Below are 17,311 nucleotides of genomic sequence, written 5' to 3'. Positions count from 1 at the left end.
GACTGGAGCTCTAGAAAGCTCTCCATGGGGAGGTGATACTGATGCTGTGCCCTGAAGAATGGGTAGAAGACGACCCAGGTGAAACCATTTCATCAGACCGTGTGCTTTTCTTCAGTCCCATGTGGTTGTTATAGGGCTGTTTAGCTTCCTAGATCAAGAGCTAGGGTTTCCTACAGGCATTCTCAAGCGGATCTACAGTGACTGTGATCAGGATTCTCAACTTCAGTGCTCATGCTACAACACTGTAGCTGTGGAAAATAAAGACATTCAGGCTCTGGATTGCACTAACTGTGCCTTGTACTCAGGCATTTTGAAAACCATGAATTAAAAAAAAAAATTCTTATAGCCACTTTTCTTGTGATTTTCCTATTCATCCTCTGAAGGTCAAACACATATTCAGTGCTTTATAATGACCTGTCAGCTGATTTGAAAATAGAATGAGAAGCTGGGTGTGGTGGCTCATGCCTGTAATCCCAGCTACTTGGGAGCTGAGGCAGGAGGATTGCTTGAGTCCAGGAGTTCAAGACCAGCCTAGGCAACACAGCGAGACCCCCATCTCAAATTTAAAAAAAAAAGAAAGAAAGAAAATAGAATGAGGGAGACACTGTTTCTGGTTAGTTGGGAAGTTCTCATTCCTCAGTTTCTGATTAGAGTTTTGTTATAATGAATTATATTATAATATATTAGAAAGTAATTCTAAGTATAAAAAAGAATGAATGCCTTTTTTTGGCATAAGTTGGTTGCTTTAGAACAATTGTCTAAAGTGTCAGTAGTAAAACTGTCTTAAAATGTTTAGCAAGTGTATAAGATTCTAGAATGGCAACACAGTTACTTTCTATTGGAATACTAATCTCTCTGTGTTGTCAGGTGGGTGACCTTCACCAGGAAAAATAAATATAAAAGGGAAAAGCTGCAAACTATCACAGGAACTAAGGGTGGAAGCTATGCTGTTGTCTGGGGAAAGTGTGTCTGAATCCAAAGTATCCTAGAACTGGGGCATATATTGTGTGAACAGGGATCAGCAGTCATTTTGGCCAAAGAAATGGGGAAATAGAACGTGCTTGACTTTGTTCCATACCAGTTTTGAGAGCTGGAATTTGGCTGATGAGTAGTTTTCAAGTCTTCACCCTCCAGCAGCCCTCTCATCACCTATTGTGGCCTTTCTAGGTGGGTGCTTTAAAAGAGCATGTAAGGAGTCATTTGACCTTGATTTCCTCAGATAGTTCTTTGCAATTGTTAGCTCCCAAAAGGTCTCGTTGGCTTGATAAAAAGGCCGGGTGAGAACTGCTCCCAAGAGCAGGGCAGCTGGGTGTGGCTGTGCAGTCAGCGCACTGCACAAAGGCACCCAGTCTAATGGGGAAGGAGAAGCTAAAGTTCAAGACAGCCAAAGGAAGGATGCTTTTCTGCAATTTATCCGTGCTGAGGGGAGAGGGGGCACCTGTTTGTAACTCACACAAAAGCACCATATAGACTAACTGCTGTGCTGCTCAACCACTTTCGAACTCAGGCTCACAGCTAACTACAAATTAAACAAAGAAAAACGGATAATTCTAGGTGGGCTTTTTTGGTGTGTGTGGAGAGATAGGTCTGTTCAATCCAAATCTCCTGCTTTCTAGGCTGCGTGCCTGTTTCTGCGAAATATGATTCAGATGTTACAAAGCAGTATCTTCACCTTGATGCTTTCCAGATAAATCGTTGTGATTTCCTGTGGGAGATAAGATCTGAGTTAGGCTCGCAGAGTCTCTCCCTTCCGAGGCTGTCCTGTCTCCATGTTCACGTGCCTGGTGTGGCCAACTGTACCAGGTTGCAGGGCCATACGCTGTTTTCCCCTGGAATTCATCCTAAGTCAGTATTTGACGAGATCCCATGCTACCAAATAACTGCTGGTAATGTACAGTTCACCCTTCCCTGCCTGGCCACTACATGTCCTGCAGTCTCCAAACTAACATCTGGCAGCTCTGCGTGTATTTAGCAACTCACAGATTTCCCTGTATTGATTTACACAAGGGCTTATTTTAAAAATTAAAAAAAAGGAAAGACCCTAACATTCATTTGTCAAACGTTTATCAGATACCTACTCTGCATAAGGCTCTGTGTCAGCTTTGGGAACATACGAAACGTAAGATATTGTTCAGACATTTTGCATGAGAAGCAATGTGTAAATATCAGGAGTTGCATATGGTTCAACCTCGGATTATAAGCCTAGAGTCAGAAGACCTATATGGAAGTAAAAAGTAAATTTTTCCCTCTTTTGCGAGTGTGGCTGTGTGTCATCCTGGATATTCCGGCTACTCTAGCTGCTGTGGCTAGGGAGATATCATGAATTCTTTCACAGTTCCTCCGGGAATTCCTTTGAAGATTGTGCTAAAAACAATTTACTAAATATGTTACCTCGAGCAAGTGTTTTAACTTCTTCTTTCTTTTCAAAAAGAAGAGAAATTGGCAAGAACGACTCTAAGGTCCTTTTTTCAAGATGTTAAGAGTCTAAATTGACCAATTATGAAGGAGTAAGCCAGTTCAGTAAGAGGTACAGATAAGATAAATGGCAGGAGATCCATGAGTGTAGTAGTGATTTCAGAGGGCAGAGCAAAGTTAAAATTAATCTTAATTCTGCCTAATTTAAAAATAAGTATGTACCATCGCATCACAAACCATCAGCTTTTAATGAAAATGGTGCTATGCCCTAAGTTTTCTAATTTTCCATATTTTTCAAATGCTTACTAAATAAAGCCTTCATACATAGCACCATTTTGATTAAAAGTTTAGCATAAGAATAATAATATTCATATAATGATACCGAAAATTTTCAAAGCACTTCTTACATACATTTTCTGATGTGACACTCAAAACAACTCAGTAAGCTAGGCTGTATTATTTTTCATCTGCTTTTTGGGAAACTAAGTCTTAGAGAGCTTAAGTGACTCAAGACCACCAGCTAAAAAGTAGCCAAGCCAGTATTCTGGCCCAAGTTTTCCAGTTGCTATGCCTGTACCGTTTCCAAACTGACTCTTCATAAACAGTAAATCAAAGAGGGGGCAAATCCCGAGAGAAAAAGAGATGCTACAGAGATAACTGGAAGCAGACTGGAGGATTTTTGTGTGGAGATAGCTGCCTGTGGACAAGGGATATGAAATCCTTTGACAACCATTCTTCACTGGGACAAACCTAAGGCGAGCAGAACTCCACTCTCATCATTAAAGCTCACAACTACAGGCACGCAAAAGGAAGGAAAATACTAGGCTGGAACTGAAGTGCTCTTTTGATACCCACTCTCCTCCCCACCACATAATTAACATTGTCTCCTAACAGAGGAGAGCATATATTTCCCCTTTTCGAGTGTGGCTGTGTGTCACACTGCATATTCCGGCTACTCTAGCTGCTGTGGCTAGGGAGATATCATGAATTCTTTCACAGTTGCTCCAGGAATTCCTTCGAAGATTGTGCTAAAAGCAATGAATGTCAGATGGTTCAAGAGATGGTTCTGCTACTGACAAGGACCCAGAAGGAAGCGTTCAGGGGCATGATATTTGTTTTTTTAGCCTCACTGTGTTACAGCCCAATGATATCCTATGCATGAAACCTCAGATCCTAAAGGGATCTTCCTTATAACTTACATGTAGCCCAGTCCAGTCACTTGATAGATGAGGCAGGTGACCCAGAAAAAAGAGGTTACTGCAATTAGTTACTGCATTAGAATCAACCAGGAAGCTTTTAAAAATCCCAATGCCCAAGTGACACCCCAAAAGAATTAAATCACAATGTTTGGGATGAGAGCCAGACACCACCATTTTTTAAAGACCTCCCACTGACTCCTTGCAATTAATGGGCTAATGATTTGTCTAAGGTCATACATCTGGGGACAAGAACCGACCATGGTTCAACTCCATTGTTTTTAGCCAAAACTGGCCTTTGTCTTAGGACATCTTGAGAAATGACGGAAGAGCCATAATGATGCTATGCCAGGCACTTTCTATGTATTAGATTATCTTTTGCAACTACTCTTCAAGGTGGATACATCAGCTCTATTTCACCATGAAGAATGTGTGTGTGTTTTCATGAACCCCATGCATCCTTGCTGAATGTGAAAGAGGCTTTTGAGACTGCCTCAGGGGGACTGCTGTGGTGCTCACTTTAGTCATCCAACACGCAGTGACATTCATTCAGCAAGTGTTTATGGAGGGTCTGCTGTGTGCCAGGCATTGTCCTAAGCTATGTGGATAAAATGGTGATGAACGAGGCATATAAGGCTCTGTCCTCCCAGAGCTTGGTAGCTAACAAAGGACCCAGAGATGAACTCAGAAATTCCAAAAGTTTAGGGTTGACACTGCGGTGGAAACTTGTTTTATTCATTTTCACTGAGCCTTGTTTCTTTAAGACTTGTGGCGGCAAAAACACACATAATGAAGTTGTTAGAATATAAATAAGAAACATAAATCGAGACTAGGGAATATATAAGTAAGAGGAGAGTCAAGAATAGAAGAAAACTTTATAGTCATGCAAGTCATACATAAGGATCCACTTCGGCTGAACCTCAAATCTGGCATTACATGTCCTGGCAGCCATATTGAAAAGGGAAATGTGGTTAGTTACACAGTTCTTATTGTCAGAGAGAAAGAGAATACAAGTTCCTTAGGGAAGGAAGGGCTTTCCTAATACTTGGCTCTTGAAGAAATGTCTCAGGCAGAGCTTCATACAGCCTCTAACCGTATTTCGATAGTGACTACAGAAGCGGATTTTATAAGACATAGCTTGTAGCATCCTGCAATAAAAGTGAGAACATAAAACCGAAGTGCAATTTAATAAATTCATTTATGTTAGGAGTAGGTGGTGAGAGGTAACTTGATTTGAGCCAAATACAGGTTCAGATGAACCTTTGACTAGAAGCTGGAACTCCAGGGAATGGAGGGATTTTATATTCTTATAACAATCTTCACAAACATAATTTCTCTCTACTGAGATTGTGATAATTCAGATGGTTGTATTTTCTATTTTCTGGTGTAGGGTTGAAGGGCAAATATTCTATGTTGTGAATAATGTAATGCTTTATACCAGGGTCAGCAAACATGTTCTGTAAAGGGCTAGGTAGTAAATATGTTACACCTCGAGGGCTAGATGATCTCTGCCACAACTATTCATCTCTGCCACCGTGGCACAAAGGCAGCCTTGGACGATATGCAAATGCATGGACATGACTGTGTCCCAATAAAACTCGATTCATAAAAACAGGCGGCGGGTTCGCTTCTTACCTGCAGACTACATAGTGCCAACCCCTGGTATAACCTAAAAAATACATGCCATTATTCATATTCTTTCACTGAAATTCAGCAACAACTGGAAACTTTGCAAGTCTTTGTCAGTGGTAACTGTGGGTGATGACACATGATGGAAAGAACATGGCTCATGTTTGGGTGGCAAACTTATTAAGATCCCAAAGCAATCCAGTACAGCTACTCACACTTCAAAGGGGCCCTCAGCAGACATGGAGCTGGGATTGTTGCAGCACAGAACTAGGCTGGCTCTAAAAAAACCTTTCATTCCATGTAGATGTGGCGATGTTCCTCGCCTGGAATGGTCTTGAAAAGCAACGTGGATTCTCAATTAAGATCTCATGGTTGGTTTCCTAGGAAAGAGGGAAGATGCTGGACCATTTCCAGTAGGCTGATGCATGCTATTCACAGCTTTATCACCTTTCCAAGTGAGAAATCTATTCCAGGCTACCAGACATACGTTCTAACAATCTTCTAGGCGTGTAGCATGTAACACAGTCAAAGATATTATAAGTAACCTCAGGGGAAAAAATAATGTTATTTCATTTTTAAAAGGCTTAGTTATAAGCAGATAACACATGTTTATAGTTTGTTATGACCTGAATTCTTAAATTTCCCCTCACTGGCCAAATATCAATTTGAAAGTTTAATTGTTTAATGGGAGCTACTTTAAAGGGTTCAGTCTAGGGGCTTTGAAGAGGTACCCTCAAATGACTTGGAATCTGCAACAGGTGGATTAGGACCTCATCCTTAGATATTGCTTTAACCAATTTATGGATAAGCCATAGTTCTGAGCAGAGTCATGTTCTCATGTGCCCCATGTGTAGTGACAATGGGAATGTCGACTTAAATGTAAGTAACAGCTTCAAAAGAGTTTGTAAAGACAAGGCTATGAATATTAATATAATTGTGAGATCTTTGGGGCTTTATTGTCAGCTTGAACATATTTTGATATACATTGCTTTGTAGACAGTAGATAATTGCTTCATTTTCTCCGTTTGGAATTTTGTAAGTATTCATCTCTCCAGCAGCATGAGGTGGTTAAGAAGACAGTTTCTGTTCATTGTAATGAACTACTCCAGGCTTATAGAAGGCAAGTACTGTGTCTTTATATTCATATACCCACGATTTAGCCCAGTACCTAATCCATAAAGTCTGTTCTAAAATGTTTGCCCCGTGAATAAATCCTGGATATTATCCTGTTTGCAAAGCCAGTATTGCAGAGTGATTGCTTGCAGTAGGGCCGATAGCTCCCTGTGGTTACACAAATTGTGGCAGACATGGAACCACTCCAAAAAAAACTAAAGCTTTCTGTTTGGGGATTGAAACAAAAAAGCCTATAAACCTTAAAAAAAGAAAAAGCAGAAAGCTACTCAGATGGAACCATAGTGTCCCCCAGCAGATATCACCAGAAGGAGGTGGGGGTAAAGAATTGCAGTCACATATGTAGCAGGTATATATATTTTTACTAATGGCTCATTCTTAAACAGGACTTGAGGCAGAGAAGTTTCAAGGATGCATTGCTTAGGGAGAATGTCTGATATCAATGTCTCCTGAGACATCTAAGTTTTCCGAAATAACAAGTCACCAGATATATTATTTTGTTCCCTCCTCTTCCTTCCCCTGACCCCTGCCAATATGCTTATTTACAAGTTACCTTATCAGTTGTCCCAGGAGAACACATTTCCTTCAACAGAAGTCACAGTATGACCTTATGGTGGTAATTTTACAATATCCCTGCCTCTACTGAGAAGAGATACTTAGAGAATGGGGACGTACTGAGCCAGAGAGGGATTAATATCAGGCAGCACTGGTAGGTGTGGCCACAGGTGTGGCCCCGCCCCTCTCTGGTGGTCAGGCCAAAGAAGAAGTCTAGTAAGAAGTGTGAAAGGAAATTAAATCTTGGGACCCCCAAACTCATTAAGCCAAAGGGAAAAATTCAAGCCGGGAACTGGGTCACACAGCTGCACGCCTCCGCCATATTTTGCCCATAAGGAAATTCCAGTGAGCTGCTAGATCTTTACTTTAAAGGTGTTTCTATTAAAATTTTACCATGGCAATGTAAATTGATAGCTTATCTTTATAGGTGCAGTCACCTGTAAAGTCACCAGACACAAATCATATCTGATTGTTTCCCTAGTCCATTTTTGTCTATGTTATCTTATGTAAAATGCAGATTTCCTACATTTTTTCTCCTCCACATTTGTCTGTGTCATCTCATGTAAAAAAAAAAAAAAAAAAAAAAATGCAGATTCACTGAGCCAGACTAAGGCATGAATGACTATTTTTCCCTATCCTCTTACATGAAAATTATGTACTCCTCAATATCCCACCCTTTCCGCTTTAAATTTGGAGCCCTCAAAATCATCTTCGGAGAAAGGCATAGACCCGTCTCCCAGGTGCATGTCCTTAACTTTGGCAAATAAACCTCCTAAAATGATTGAGACTTGTCTTGTCATTTTTCTTGATTGACAGAAGAAAGGACAGAGCCAAGAGAATTGGCAGTATACTGGGCAACCCCCAGAACCTAGCTGAGGCTCCAGCCCTGCACACTTCATTGTAGGGTTCCCTCGCCAGCAGAGGAACGTGGAGCCTAACCTCATGCTGGATAACCTTACTGGCAATCCGTCTTACTGTAATAGATGAATTGCCTACTTCTATTGCATTCACAGATTTACAAGGGACACACTTTGCCTCTTGGAGTATTTATTGAATATCATTTCATCCTTGTGACTGCTGCCTCTTTCTGATTCCGATATCACCAGACCAGGAGAACTCGAGTATCCGTTCATGGTTTTGTTCCTCTTTCCCCACATTAACCAGAAAGCAACGGAAATAGAATAAAGAGACAAATGGGTAACTCTGAGTAGGTTCATCACATTTATCACATGCCCTGCATCCAGAGCCAATTAGAAATGGTCTTGATTCTGATTGCATTGAGATATAAAAACGTGCTGATTTCTATGGCAAGTATTAATGATTATTACCTGTGTATTCATTTGCTCACTGCTCCATTCTGGATGTTCTCCGTCTCAGGGCCTGAGGATCATTTTCTCGGATGCGTCACGGCTCATCTTCCGGCTCAGTTCCTCCAGTGGTGTGCGGGCCACCATCAGACTGTATGCAGAGAGCTATGAGAGGGACCCCAGCGGCCACGACCAGGAGCCACAGGTACAGAAACAGTTGTGCTCCCAGCAGTGTGTCTCACACTCCTGGCAAATTTAGAGAGCGCTATGGGCCTTTAGTAGGGGCTATTTTACCTTCTGGAAAGGTGCATGATAGCTTCAGCTGGAGAACAAGCTCAGTGTGACTCCAACAAGTTTAATTCATTCATTACAGTGCTTGAAACGGAAATATTGCTCTCTTGCATCTATTAGTAATCAGTTTAGACCAGCACTTCCCAAACAACAGTTCTCTCTTGACTGTTCAGTAGTTTGTTAATTGGGATGAAGAAAAGGCACCTTTTATAGACAAGGAAATTTTGAGTTAGAGTCAAACAGGTGAAGCTCTCAGAGCCTTGACTATGCTCATGCAAATTTTGAATCTCCAGATATTTGGAGCATGACCTTGAGGTGCCAGTACAGGCAGGGTTTGTCTCTGAGATTGCTGTATTGTCCACTGTGAGAGGAGAGGACACAGGTGGCCTTTTAAGTTAAGGAAGGACATTGACAAGGCTAAGCCAGACTGTGTTTGGCAAAGTCGCCTCATGTTTTTGACAATAAGGCTGATTAAGAACTCAGAAAAATCATAAATAGTACAACCACAAGCCTCTCCACTCCCATATTCATTAAAGCTCCAGGCAACATTGATTAATACCAGAAACGACCCACTCTACTGTTGAGTACTTCAAGCTATACAGCTGGGTCTTCACTTCAATCTGGGTTTTGAAGCAGGGTCCTTGATGAGACGACTGAGATGGAAACATTGGTTCTACCTGCCCTAGTTCCTCTGTGGGAAAGTAGAGAAGCAGAGAAATACTCACTGCTACTCATTTTAGAGGTGCTCAGAATTTCCAGCTACGATTTGCCCTGATGGAGTAAGATACCTGAGAGGGTTTTCTTTCCTTGTCAGTAGTTTAGTATTTTTTTTCATGGTCTGTTTCTTTGGAGAATCTCAAAGAACTTGGTGATAATGGGTGCCACAGACCCTTATACATGACCCTATAGCCAGGATATCTGTCTGGAGTAAAATCATCCTAGGTGGGACAGTAAAGGCTGGAGGGGGCTGAGAGCTGTTCTCACGGTTAGCAGGAGCAGGAGTAGGCAGAGCATGTGGCCAGCATGACGCCCTTGGCTCTTCCTCTCAGGATCATAGCCTTTCTGTGCAGGGGATGGGCCATACTCTGCCAAAATAATTTGTTAGTGAGTACATTTTGCCCAAGATAGTACCAAATCATGCAAGAATTTGAGGCTTACCCTGTCTTTCCGAATAAAACACTATTCTACATCTCATGCTGGGGAGGGAGATTAAAGCAGGGGCCTGAATGTCCAGAGCTACGTACAGGGTGAGGAATGATATTCCTGGCCTCACTAACACTGACTCACTCTGACTCCAGGCTATTTTTTCCTCAACATTCTTTTCCCTATTTGCACAGGGTAAGTGGTTATGATATTTGCTTATTTTTATTTACCTTCCACACTGGACTGACTGAGACCAGGCCATTAGACACGTGTCACAACAATCCTGCACACACGAGTCTCTCCCTGAGGCAGTCCACAAAAGCGGTGTTTTTTTTTTTTTCTGAGGCTTCCTTTGCAGCTGAAAACCTCCATCAGCCTACTCTGAGAAGGTCATGTGAGTAACAGAGACATAAGTAATGCTCGTTCTGATCCCCATGACTGCACATTTCTCTCATCCTGTTGGCGGAAAGAATTTGCCACTTTGAAGGGCTGGCAAATCGCTTCACTGATGTTGCTGTTGCTATGGCTGATTTCCCCTCCCTTCTCCTCAGAAACAAGAGTTTTCCTAGACCTAGCTAGATGGGCCTCCGAATATGTAGCACATAACCTAGCTAAAAGTTTTACATTAAAAAATAACTCCTCATTAAAATACCATACAGCATTGACTCACCAACCTAAGCCCTATTGCATAATACATTTGAGTCAGGATATAATATAGAGTGAGATTTTCAAAGAAATCTAACCACTAGAGATTCTCTCAGCAGGCCAACCTGTCTAATTATTGCTCAACTCTACCTAAGCCTATAAGTTGGAGCATTTTTGGGGCTTCTTATAGGGTTGCTTTCCAGGACCACCTGCTTCTGCCTTCCAAGAACTCTGGAACAAAAAGTCTTTGATTAACTGTTAACAGAGGTCAAAGTAAGATGTACTCCTGAAGCTGCTAGCATTATTCCTGATCAGGGCCTGACTGCAAAGACCTGCTTGTGTTGCTTTCTCAGCTACAGAAAGAGCCCCTTCCACCTTCTCTAATCTGCAGAGATTCCATTGCTAATCTTATTCCAATTCAACAGGTAGTTTTTAACATTTTGCCCACTCTAACTCAATAGCCATCTATACTCAAGTTATTTTCCAAGAGAACGGAGAGTTCCCTTCAACTGGCTTACTGGCATGTGGCTGTTGTACTGTAATTATGTTTAGATTGTCCCCAGTAAACCAGGAGACGTGATTACTGTAGCTTCTGGCCTTCATCCTCTGTTAGAACCACACACCTCTTTAGAGATTGCTTTCCAAGAGCACTGGCAATGACACCTGGGAGGAAAGAGAAAACATTCAGAAGTGAGAAGAGTCAGCTCAGTGGTTCTCAGCTGCACATTGGAACCACTCGGCAGCTTGATGAAAGTTCCATGCTTCAGCCCCAGTCCTAGAGATTCTGCTTTAATTGTTTTGAGGTGGGACCTGCAGTTTTAAAAAAAGTTTCCCAGATGATATTAATTAGACAAGTGCATCTCAAACTTTAATAACATGCCAATTACTTTGGGATTGTGTTAAATTGTGGATTCTGACTCAGGTATGAGGCCAGCTAGAGAGTTTGCGTTTCTAACAAGCTGCCGGTCCAGGAGCCACCGTTGAACTGTGAAGCGCTAGCAGCAGGACCTTGAATTCTTTAAAACTGTAGAATAAGCAGCACCTGCTTTTAGTACCTTTCCACACATCGATCTCTGTCTTCTGGACTCCTATTCCCATTACTTGTTGGATTCACGTGAGTGTCTGATAGACATCACCAACTTGACATGTGCAACATTAACTCCCACCAGCCTCCTGCGCACTCCTCCAAACAAAATCCAGCATCCTGCTTCTTTCGTTCTTCTCTATCTCAGTAAATGGCAGTTCCATTCTTCCAAATGGTTCAGCCAAGAAAACCCCTAGGATTCATCCCTGAGTTCTTTCCTCTCTTTCACACCCTAATCTTCTAATTCAAGAATAATGTGACCATCAAACACATCCAGAATCTCACCCCATCTTACCACCTCCACCATTTCCACCCAGGGCCAAGCACTGTTCTCTCCTCTAGAGCAATACACAGTCTTTTAATTGGGCTCCTTCTCTCCACTCTTGCCCATTCTCTACCCCTACCCTGTTCTCAGCATAGCAACCAGAGTGATTCTTCTAAAACATGTTAAGCCGCCTCATAGCTCTGCTAAAATCCTCCCGTCCACGTCATTCAGAGAAGCCCAAACCCTTACCATGATCTTGAATGACATAGAGGAAATGGTCCCCTTCTCCCTCTGATCTCATCTCCTATCTCTTTTCCTGCTTCTCTCCATTCCAACTGCTGTTGGGTGAACATGACGAGAACACTCTGCCTCATATATGAGGCATCTTCATGGCTTGCTTCCTTACTTCTCAGTGAGGATGTCCCTGGCCACCCGATATAAAATAGCCATAGCCCTCACACACAGGTATTTTTTTTCTTTGGAGATGGAGTCTCGCTCTGTTGCCCAAGCTGGAGTGCAGCGGTGGCATCTCGGCTCACTGCAACCTCTACCTCCCGGGTTCAAGGCATTCCCCTGCCTTAGCCTCTTGAATAGCTGGGACTACAGGCATTTTTAAGGTCCCTACAGTACACAGGCTTCATTCTAGATACATCCTATTTCTTATTCGTCGTTCCAATGGCCCCATGGCATAATTATCATCCTACTTTTGCAGGACAGGGAACTGAGTCAGGAAACAATTTAGATTCATGGAGTGGGTAGTTTCTGGACTGGAAGTTCATATTAGGTCTTTCTTATAACAAAATCCACGTTGTCCATGTTAACGTTGAAGGCCCAGAAGATAATTTCTTCTTACTTGTGCTTGAGTCCAAGGCTACTGCTGAAGCCTCAGTTCAGTGTTATTGAGAAGTTCTGTTTTCTCAGATCAATCAATTCTACAATTCTCTGACACCAACTGGGTGCAACGATTCAATTCAAGTCAGTTCTGACATGATCTGGATTTAGCCCAGACCCCACAGGTTAAGGGCTCAGTCTCACAAGATTGCTCCTACTACAAATGCCAGCTGCAAATGGGGTGCCCAGGCTACCCACATTTTTTTGCCTTGCCAACTACAAATTTAGGGTTTTCTACAACCCCTCACCACCCTCCTTCAGATTTAATAATTCACTTGAATGACTCCCTGACCGGACAGTGCTTTGCTTAGCATTACTGGTTTATTATAAAGGCTAGAGCCCAGGACCAGCCAAATGGAAGAAATGTATAGTAGTGCCAGGTGTGGAGAAGGAGTGCGTGGCTTCCATGCCCTCTCTGGGTAAGACCTCCAGCGCCTTGATGTGTTCACCAGCCTGGAAGCTCTTCGAACCTTGTTGTTGACAGATTCTTCTGGGGGTTTCACTAGGTAATTAAGGTTGATTAAATCATTAGCCCTTGGTGGTTGAATTCGGTTTCCAGCCCTGCTCCCCTCCCTATAGGTCACGGGGTGGGGCTGAATGTTCCAACCCTCTAACCACCTGTTTGGTTCCTCTGGCAGCCAGCCCTCAACCTGAAACTACATTGGGGCCCACCAAGAGTCACTCATTAGCATAAAGTCTGGTGTGGCTGAAAAAATAAAAGATACTCCTATCAGGAAGTTCCAAAGGTTTTAGGAGCTCTGTGCCAGAAATTGAGGGCAAACACCAAATATATTTGTTATTCCACGCTGTTAAAAGAAAGTTAGCCTAAAGCTGCCTCTTTACATAATTTAAGTTTGGCCTAAAGGTTTCTCCATACATAGCAAACTAGGACCTAACTGGATGTGTAAACAGAATGTAACCTACTCTTATGACAAGTAGCTAAGTCCCAGCCAATCACAGCGGCTGATCTCAGCCAATTACAGGCAGCCATTTTTTCCAAATGTGTTCAAATAAGGCAAAAACTGAGCTGTAACCAATCCAGCTGTTTCTGTACCTCACTTCTGCTTTCTGTACTTTACTTTTCTTTTTCTGTTCATAAATGTTATCTGACCTCGTGGCAGCCCCGAGTCGCTCTGAACCTATCTGGTTCTGAAGGCTGCCTGATTTGATAATTGTTCTTTGCTCAGTTAAACTCTTAAATTTAATTTGTTTAAGGTTTTTCCTTTAGCAGCAGTTTTAAAAGTGAGCAGTGCCTTAAAAACAACCAGTTTTCTGAACTAATATTGAATTAGCAATGAATAGGACTTAAAAACATTATGAAAAGAATAATGTTCTAAATACATATTGATTATGTTTTCTAGTTCATAAGGGATCTGGAGTCAGTGGTCAAAACCTTGGAGGATAAAGTAGAAATGGACATAATACATATGATGTGAAAGAGAAACAGAATGGAGTTCAGAAGTGACACAAATCGGCATTCACTTAGCCATTCACTTTCATTTATGTATATGTGTATGTGTGTGCATGCGTGTATGTGTGTGAGAACATAATTTTGGAATCATACTAGATATATATGATTTAAAGAGCTAAAAGTTGTCACTCGATCCTGGTTTTGGGTCAAGTTTGGATTACAGTTTAAAACCCCCCAAACCCTGAAAAAAATTATATTTTCCCTCCTTACTTTCCCATATGTAGTTAAAAATGAAAACAAATTTAGATTTAAGAATAAATAAAAACATGTTGTTATTTAAAAAGAAAATCTGAGCAAGGATCTATGAACAGCCACATATTTGAGGGAAAACATGGGGAAAGACTTCATTTTATTTTTCTCCTCAGAATGCGGTTGGTATTGCTGCACTTCGGAACCGTGGGGGAGGGCAAACGTTGAAGGGAGAGTTTAGAAGAGAAACACTTGGTGAAGGGTTGTGCTCTAAACTCTATGACCGAGTGAAGGGGCTGGCTCATTCTGCTCAGAAGAGAGACGTGACTTGGAGGTCTTCAAGAATTTAAAGAATAATGTGAGGCGGGAAAGATGACCAGCTGTTCTCCATAACTAATGAATATGTAATTTGAGGAAATAAACTCAAGCTGAACTGGAAGGGATTCAGGTTGACTGTTAGAACAATTTCTCAGTTGTGAAGCCTCCTGCCCAGTTGGGATGGCTGGTTTGTGCTTTTCTAAGTCTTCCTTGCCTACATATATTCAAATAATTGTAAACCAGGGGAACAGTAGAAAGGATTGAGCAGGATAATGACTCAAAATATGTGTCAACCCTAAACTTTTAGTTATGTGAGTATAATTGTTTTCTTTTTTTAAAGAAAGGAGAAACAAGAAACAAACAAGCTCTGGTCAGGTGGGTTAGATTTCCCTCTAGTGGTGTAGAAAGGAATTTACTGTGGCTGTGTTTTCATAACTGGCTCATGGAGAGGAATTAAACCTGGAAAGACGCTAAGATGTACAGGTTTTTTTCTATTTCTACTTAGATGAGTACTTCCTGGAAAGGCAAATAAAGCGCCAGGGAAAACACTCCCTCTTTTTCTCCCTTAGATATTGAAATCTGGACCCATACTCTGCCATTACTACATATTGTTTTCCCTGGAGCTGAGAACACTCCTGGGATGGTTGGTCATCTGATGATGTGTGAAAAACTCCCTTGGTTGGGAATCTGGCAGATTCTCCCAGGGCCTAGTGTCTATCATAGACAGGGCTTTTTAGAGTTTTGATGACAATAAGCATTTTTCCTGGCCAACTATTGTGATCCAATCTCCTTCAAGGTACTGAGTATGTGAACCCTTGTGTATCCATACTGTACACGGTCTAGGACTTGTGGGAAACTACAGACTGCCACCATAAACCATTCACGTTAATCCCACAGATGGAGCCCATCTCAAATCTCCATTTATGGCAATATATACAAACAAGGCCCTTCATTCCAAATCTTGCAAGAGTGGTCTTAAGAACAGAACATTGAAGAGCCAAAAGGCATGCCTTGATCCTGACTTTGGGTCAAGTTTGGATTACAGTTTAGAAAGCCTGGACCCTAAAAAAAATTGTATTTCTCCCCTCTACTTTATATATGTACTTAAAAAAAAAGCTCTAAAAATAAATATAAGTAAATCTAAAACTTTTTGATTTTTTTCTTTATAATGCTATTCTAATTTCTAAAATATTAAATATCAACTTCTTATCAAAATATCTTTTATTTTGGTGCCGGCTTTTCTGTGTCTAAAGCACATGCTGAACCAGCTATTGGTTAACCCAGTGATGCTTATGTCCACAAATCACCAAATCTCGCTGGATCTTGTTTACTCAGCCTGAAAAAGGAGCGTGAATGAATTTGCAGCAGTCACACAGGTCCAAAGGGCCACTGGGTGTCACTTCTCTTGCCAGATGAATGGGTTTGACAAGCTGTGTCCAGCACAATCTGGCTTTCCCAGCAGCCTCTTTGTTCCAGCCCAGATGCACAGCACGACCACGTTTCTGTGCCTTTCAGGAGAAAGCTGCCTAGGCCTCATGAACTGGGGGTGATTCAGGTTTTCTTTGAAGTGGTGTCCTTCTTTGGTGTACAGTAAATCATTTGTATATAAGCATATCTTAACAAATGAATACCGACAGAGAACCTGGGGGTCGGCTGTGGCCTTCAGAAGGAAGCTCTGGACTAGTGTGTGCAATCAGCCGGCATCTGGAGGCAGCTTTGCCTGGGCTTCCCACCACAGTCATGCTTCATTCACATAGGGAATACAGGATCTGAGCTGTCAAAGGGAGAATGTGGCTGTTCTTGCTCTCCTGTCTACTCTTGGCTGATTGTAAATTTGATGTTCTAATCCCAGAATGAGAACTCCTGTTCAAGATCAGGTGAGGGAGCTTCCCATCCCTTGTATTTGACTCCTCCAAATGCTGGCAGGCCTGACAAACTCCAGGGAGCAGCATTGCAATGGCAGAATGCTCAGGCCTTGGGCAGGAGGGAAAGCAGCTAGAGGTTTATGCAATTCTGGTGCTGTGTTTCTGTTTTTGGTTTTATTTTTGAGCATTTTTATTGGTACAAGTCATCATGTGAGGCACACTTTGATGGGCTGGGCCTGTGCACTCTCTGTCGTGATATGCGATGGAAGGTAGATGAGGCTGAGAGAATGGCTGAAAATGTAGGCTTCATTATTATTCAGGTATGGGGAGGCCCACAGATCATGAGATGATTGCCATTGAAGAGATAATTTGTTACTCACAGTTCCCAAGAGGAGGGGATACAACATGCCACACAGGGCCACACAAGGAAGCGCCAGGGTCGGACAGGAGGCAGAATGAGCCAAGGGAAAAGGTGGGTGAAGCCTTTATTGGGCATTCTGTGGGAAAGGCAAGGTAAGCATGTTGAGCAGGTTTAGAATTAGCTTGTTCGAATAATTTCAGCAGGTTCTGGGGCATAGGGACTGTCTCTAATTGCCTGATACCTAGCCTTGGGGTGATTAGGGCAGAGAAATAGTGGCCTAAGTGTGAGAGCCCTGTGAGAGGCTGAGAAAGAAGTGTTTGGTTTGCATCTGGAAGGCGAGCTCCAGGGCGTGTGGTTTGCTGTCTCTACAAATTATAGAACCACTGTCGCTCTCTCAGGTGGCTAAAATCTTTAGGGACCACCCCAACAAGATTATGTTTTTTCACATGCCATCAAAGCTGGATGGCCTCCGATTCAAAGGTTGGGCTTTGAAATCAGCTGTCTTTGTTTTGAGTCCTAGTTCTGCCAATTTCCAGTTTTGTGACTTTGGGCAAC

General features: G+C 42.1%; 1 protein-coding gene across 1 annotated transcript in view; it reads left to right on the top strand.

Annotated features, from left to right (window-relative positions):
- The window catches only part of PGM5 (phosphoglucomutase 5), a 159,588-nt gene that overhangs the window by 119,277 nt on the left and 23,000 nt on the right, over positions 1 to 17,311 (top strand). The window contains exon 10 of the mRNA XM_012453555.2: positions 8,304 to 8,438. Within this exon, the coding sequence (XP_012308978.2) occupies positions 8,304 to 8,438 (135 nt within the window). The remainder of the gene's footprint in view (positions 1 to 8,303; positions 8,439 to 17,311) is intronic.

This window comes from Aotus nancymaae, unplaced genomic scaffold (genome assembly GCF_030222135.1).
Source record: "Aotus nancymaae isolate 86718 unplaced genomic scaffold, 86718_ANA_hifiasm-v0.15.2.pri h1tg000041l, whole genome shotgun sequence".
NCBI classification, from domain to species: Eukaryota; Metazoa; Chordata; class Mammalia; order Primates; family Aotidae; genus Aotus; species Aotus nancymaae.
This window is presented reverse-complemented; position numbering and strand designations above follow the sequence as displayed.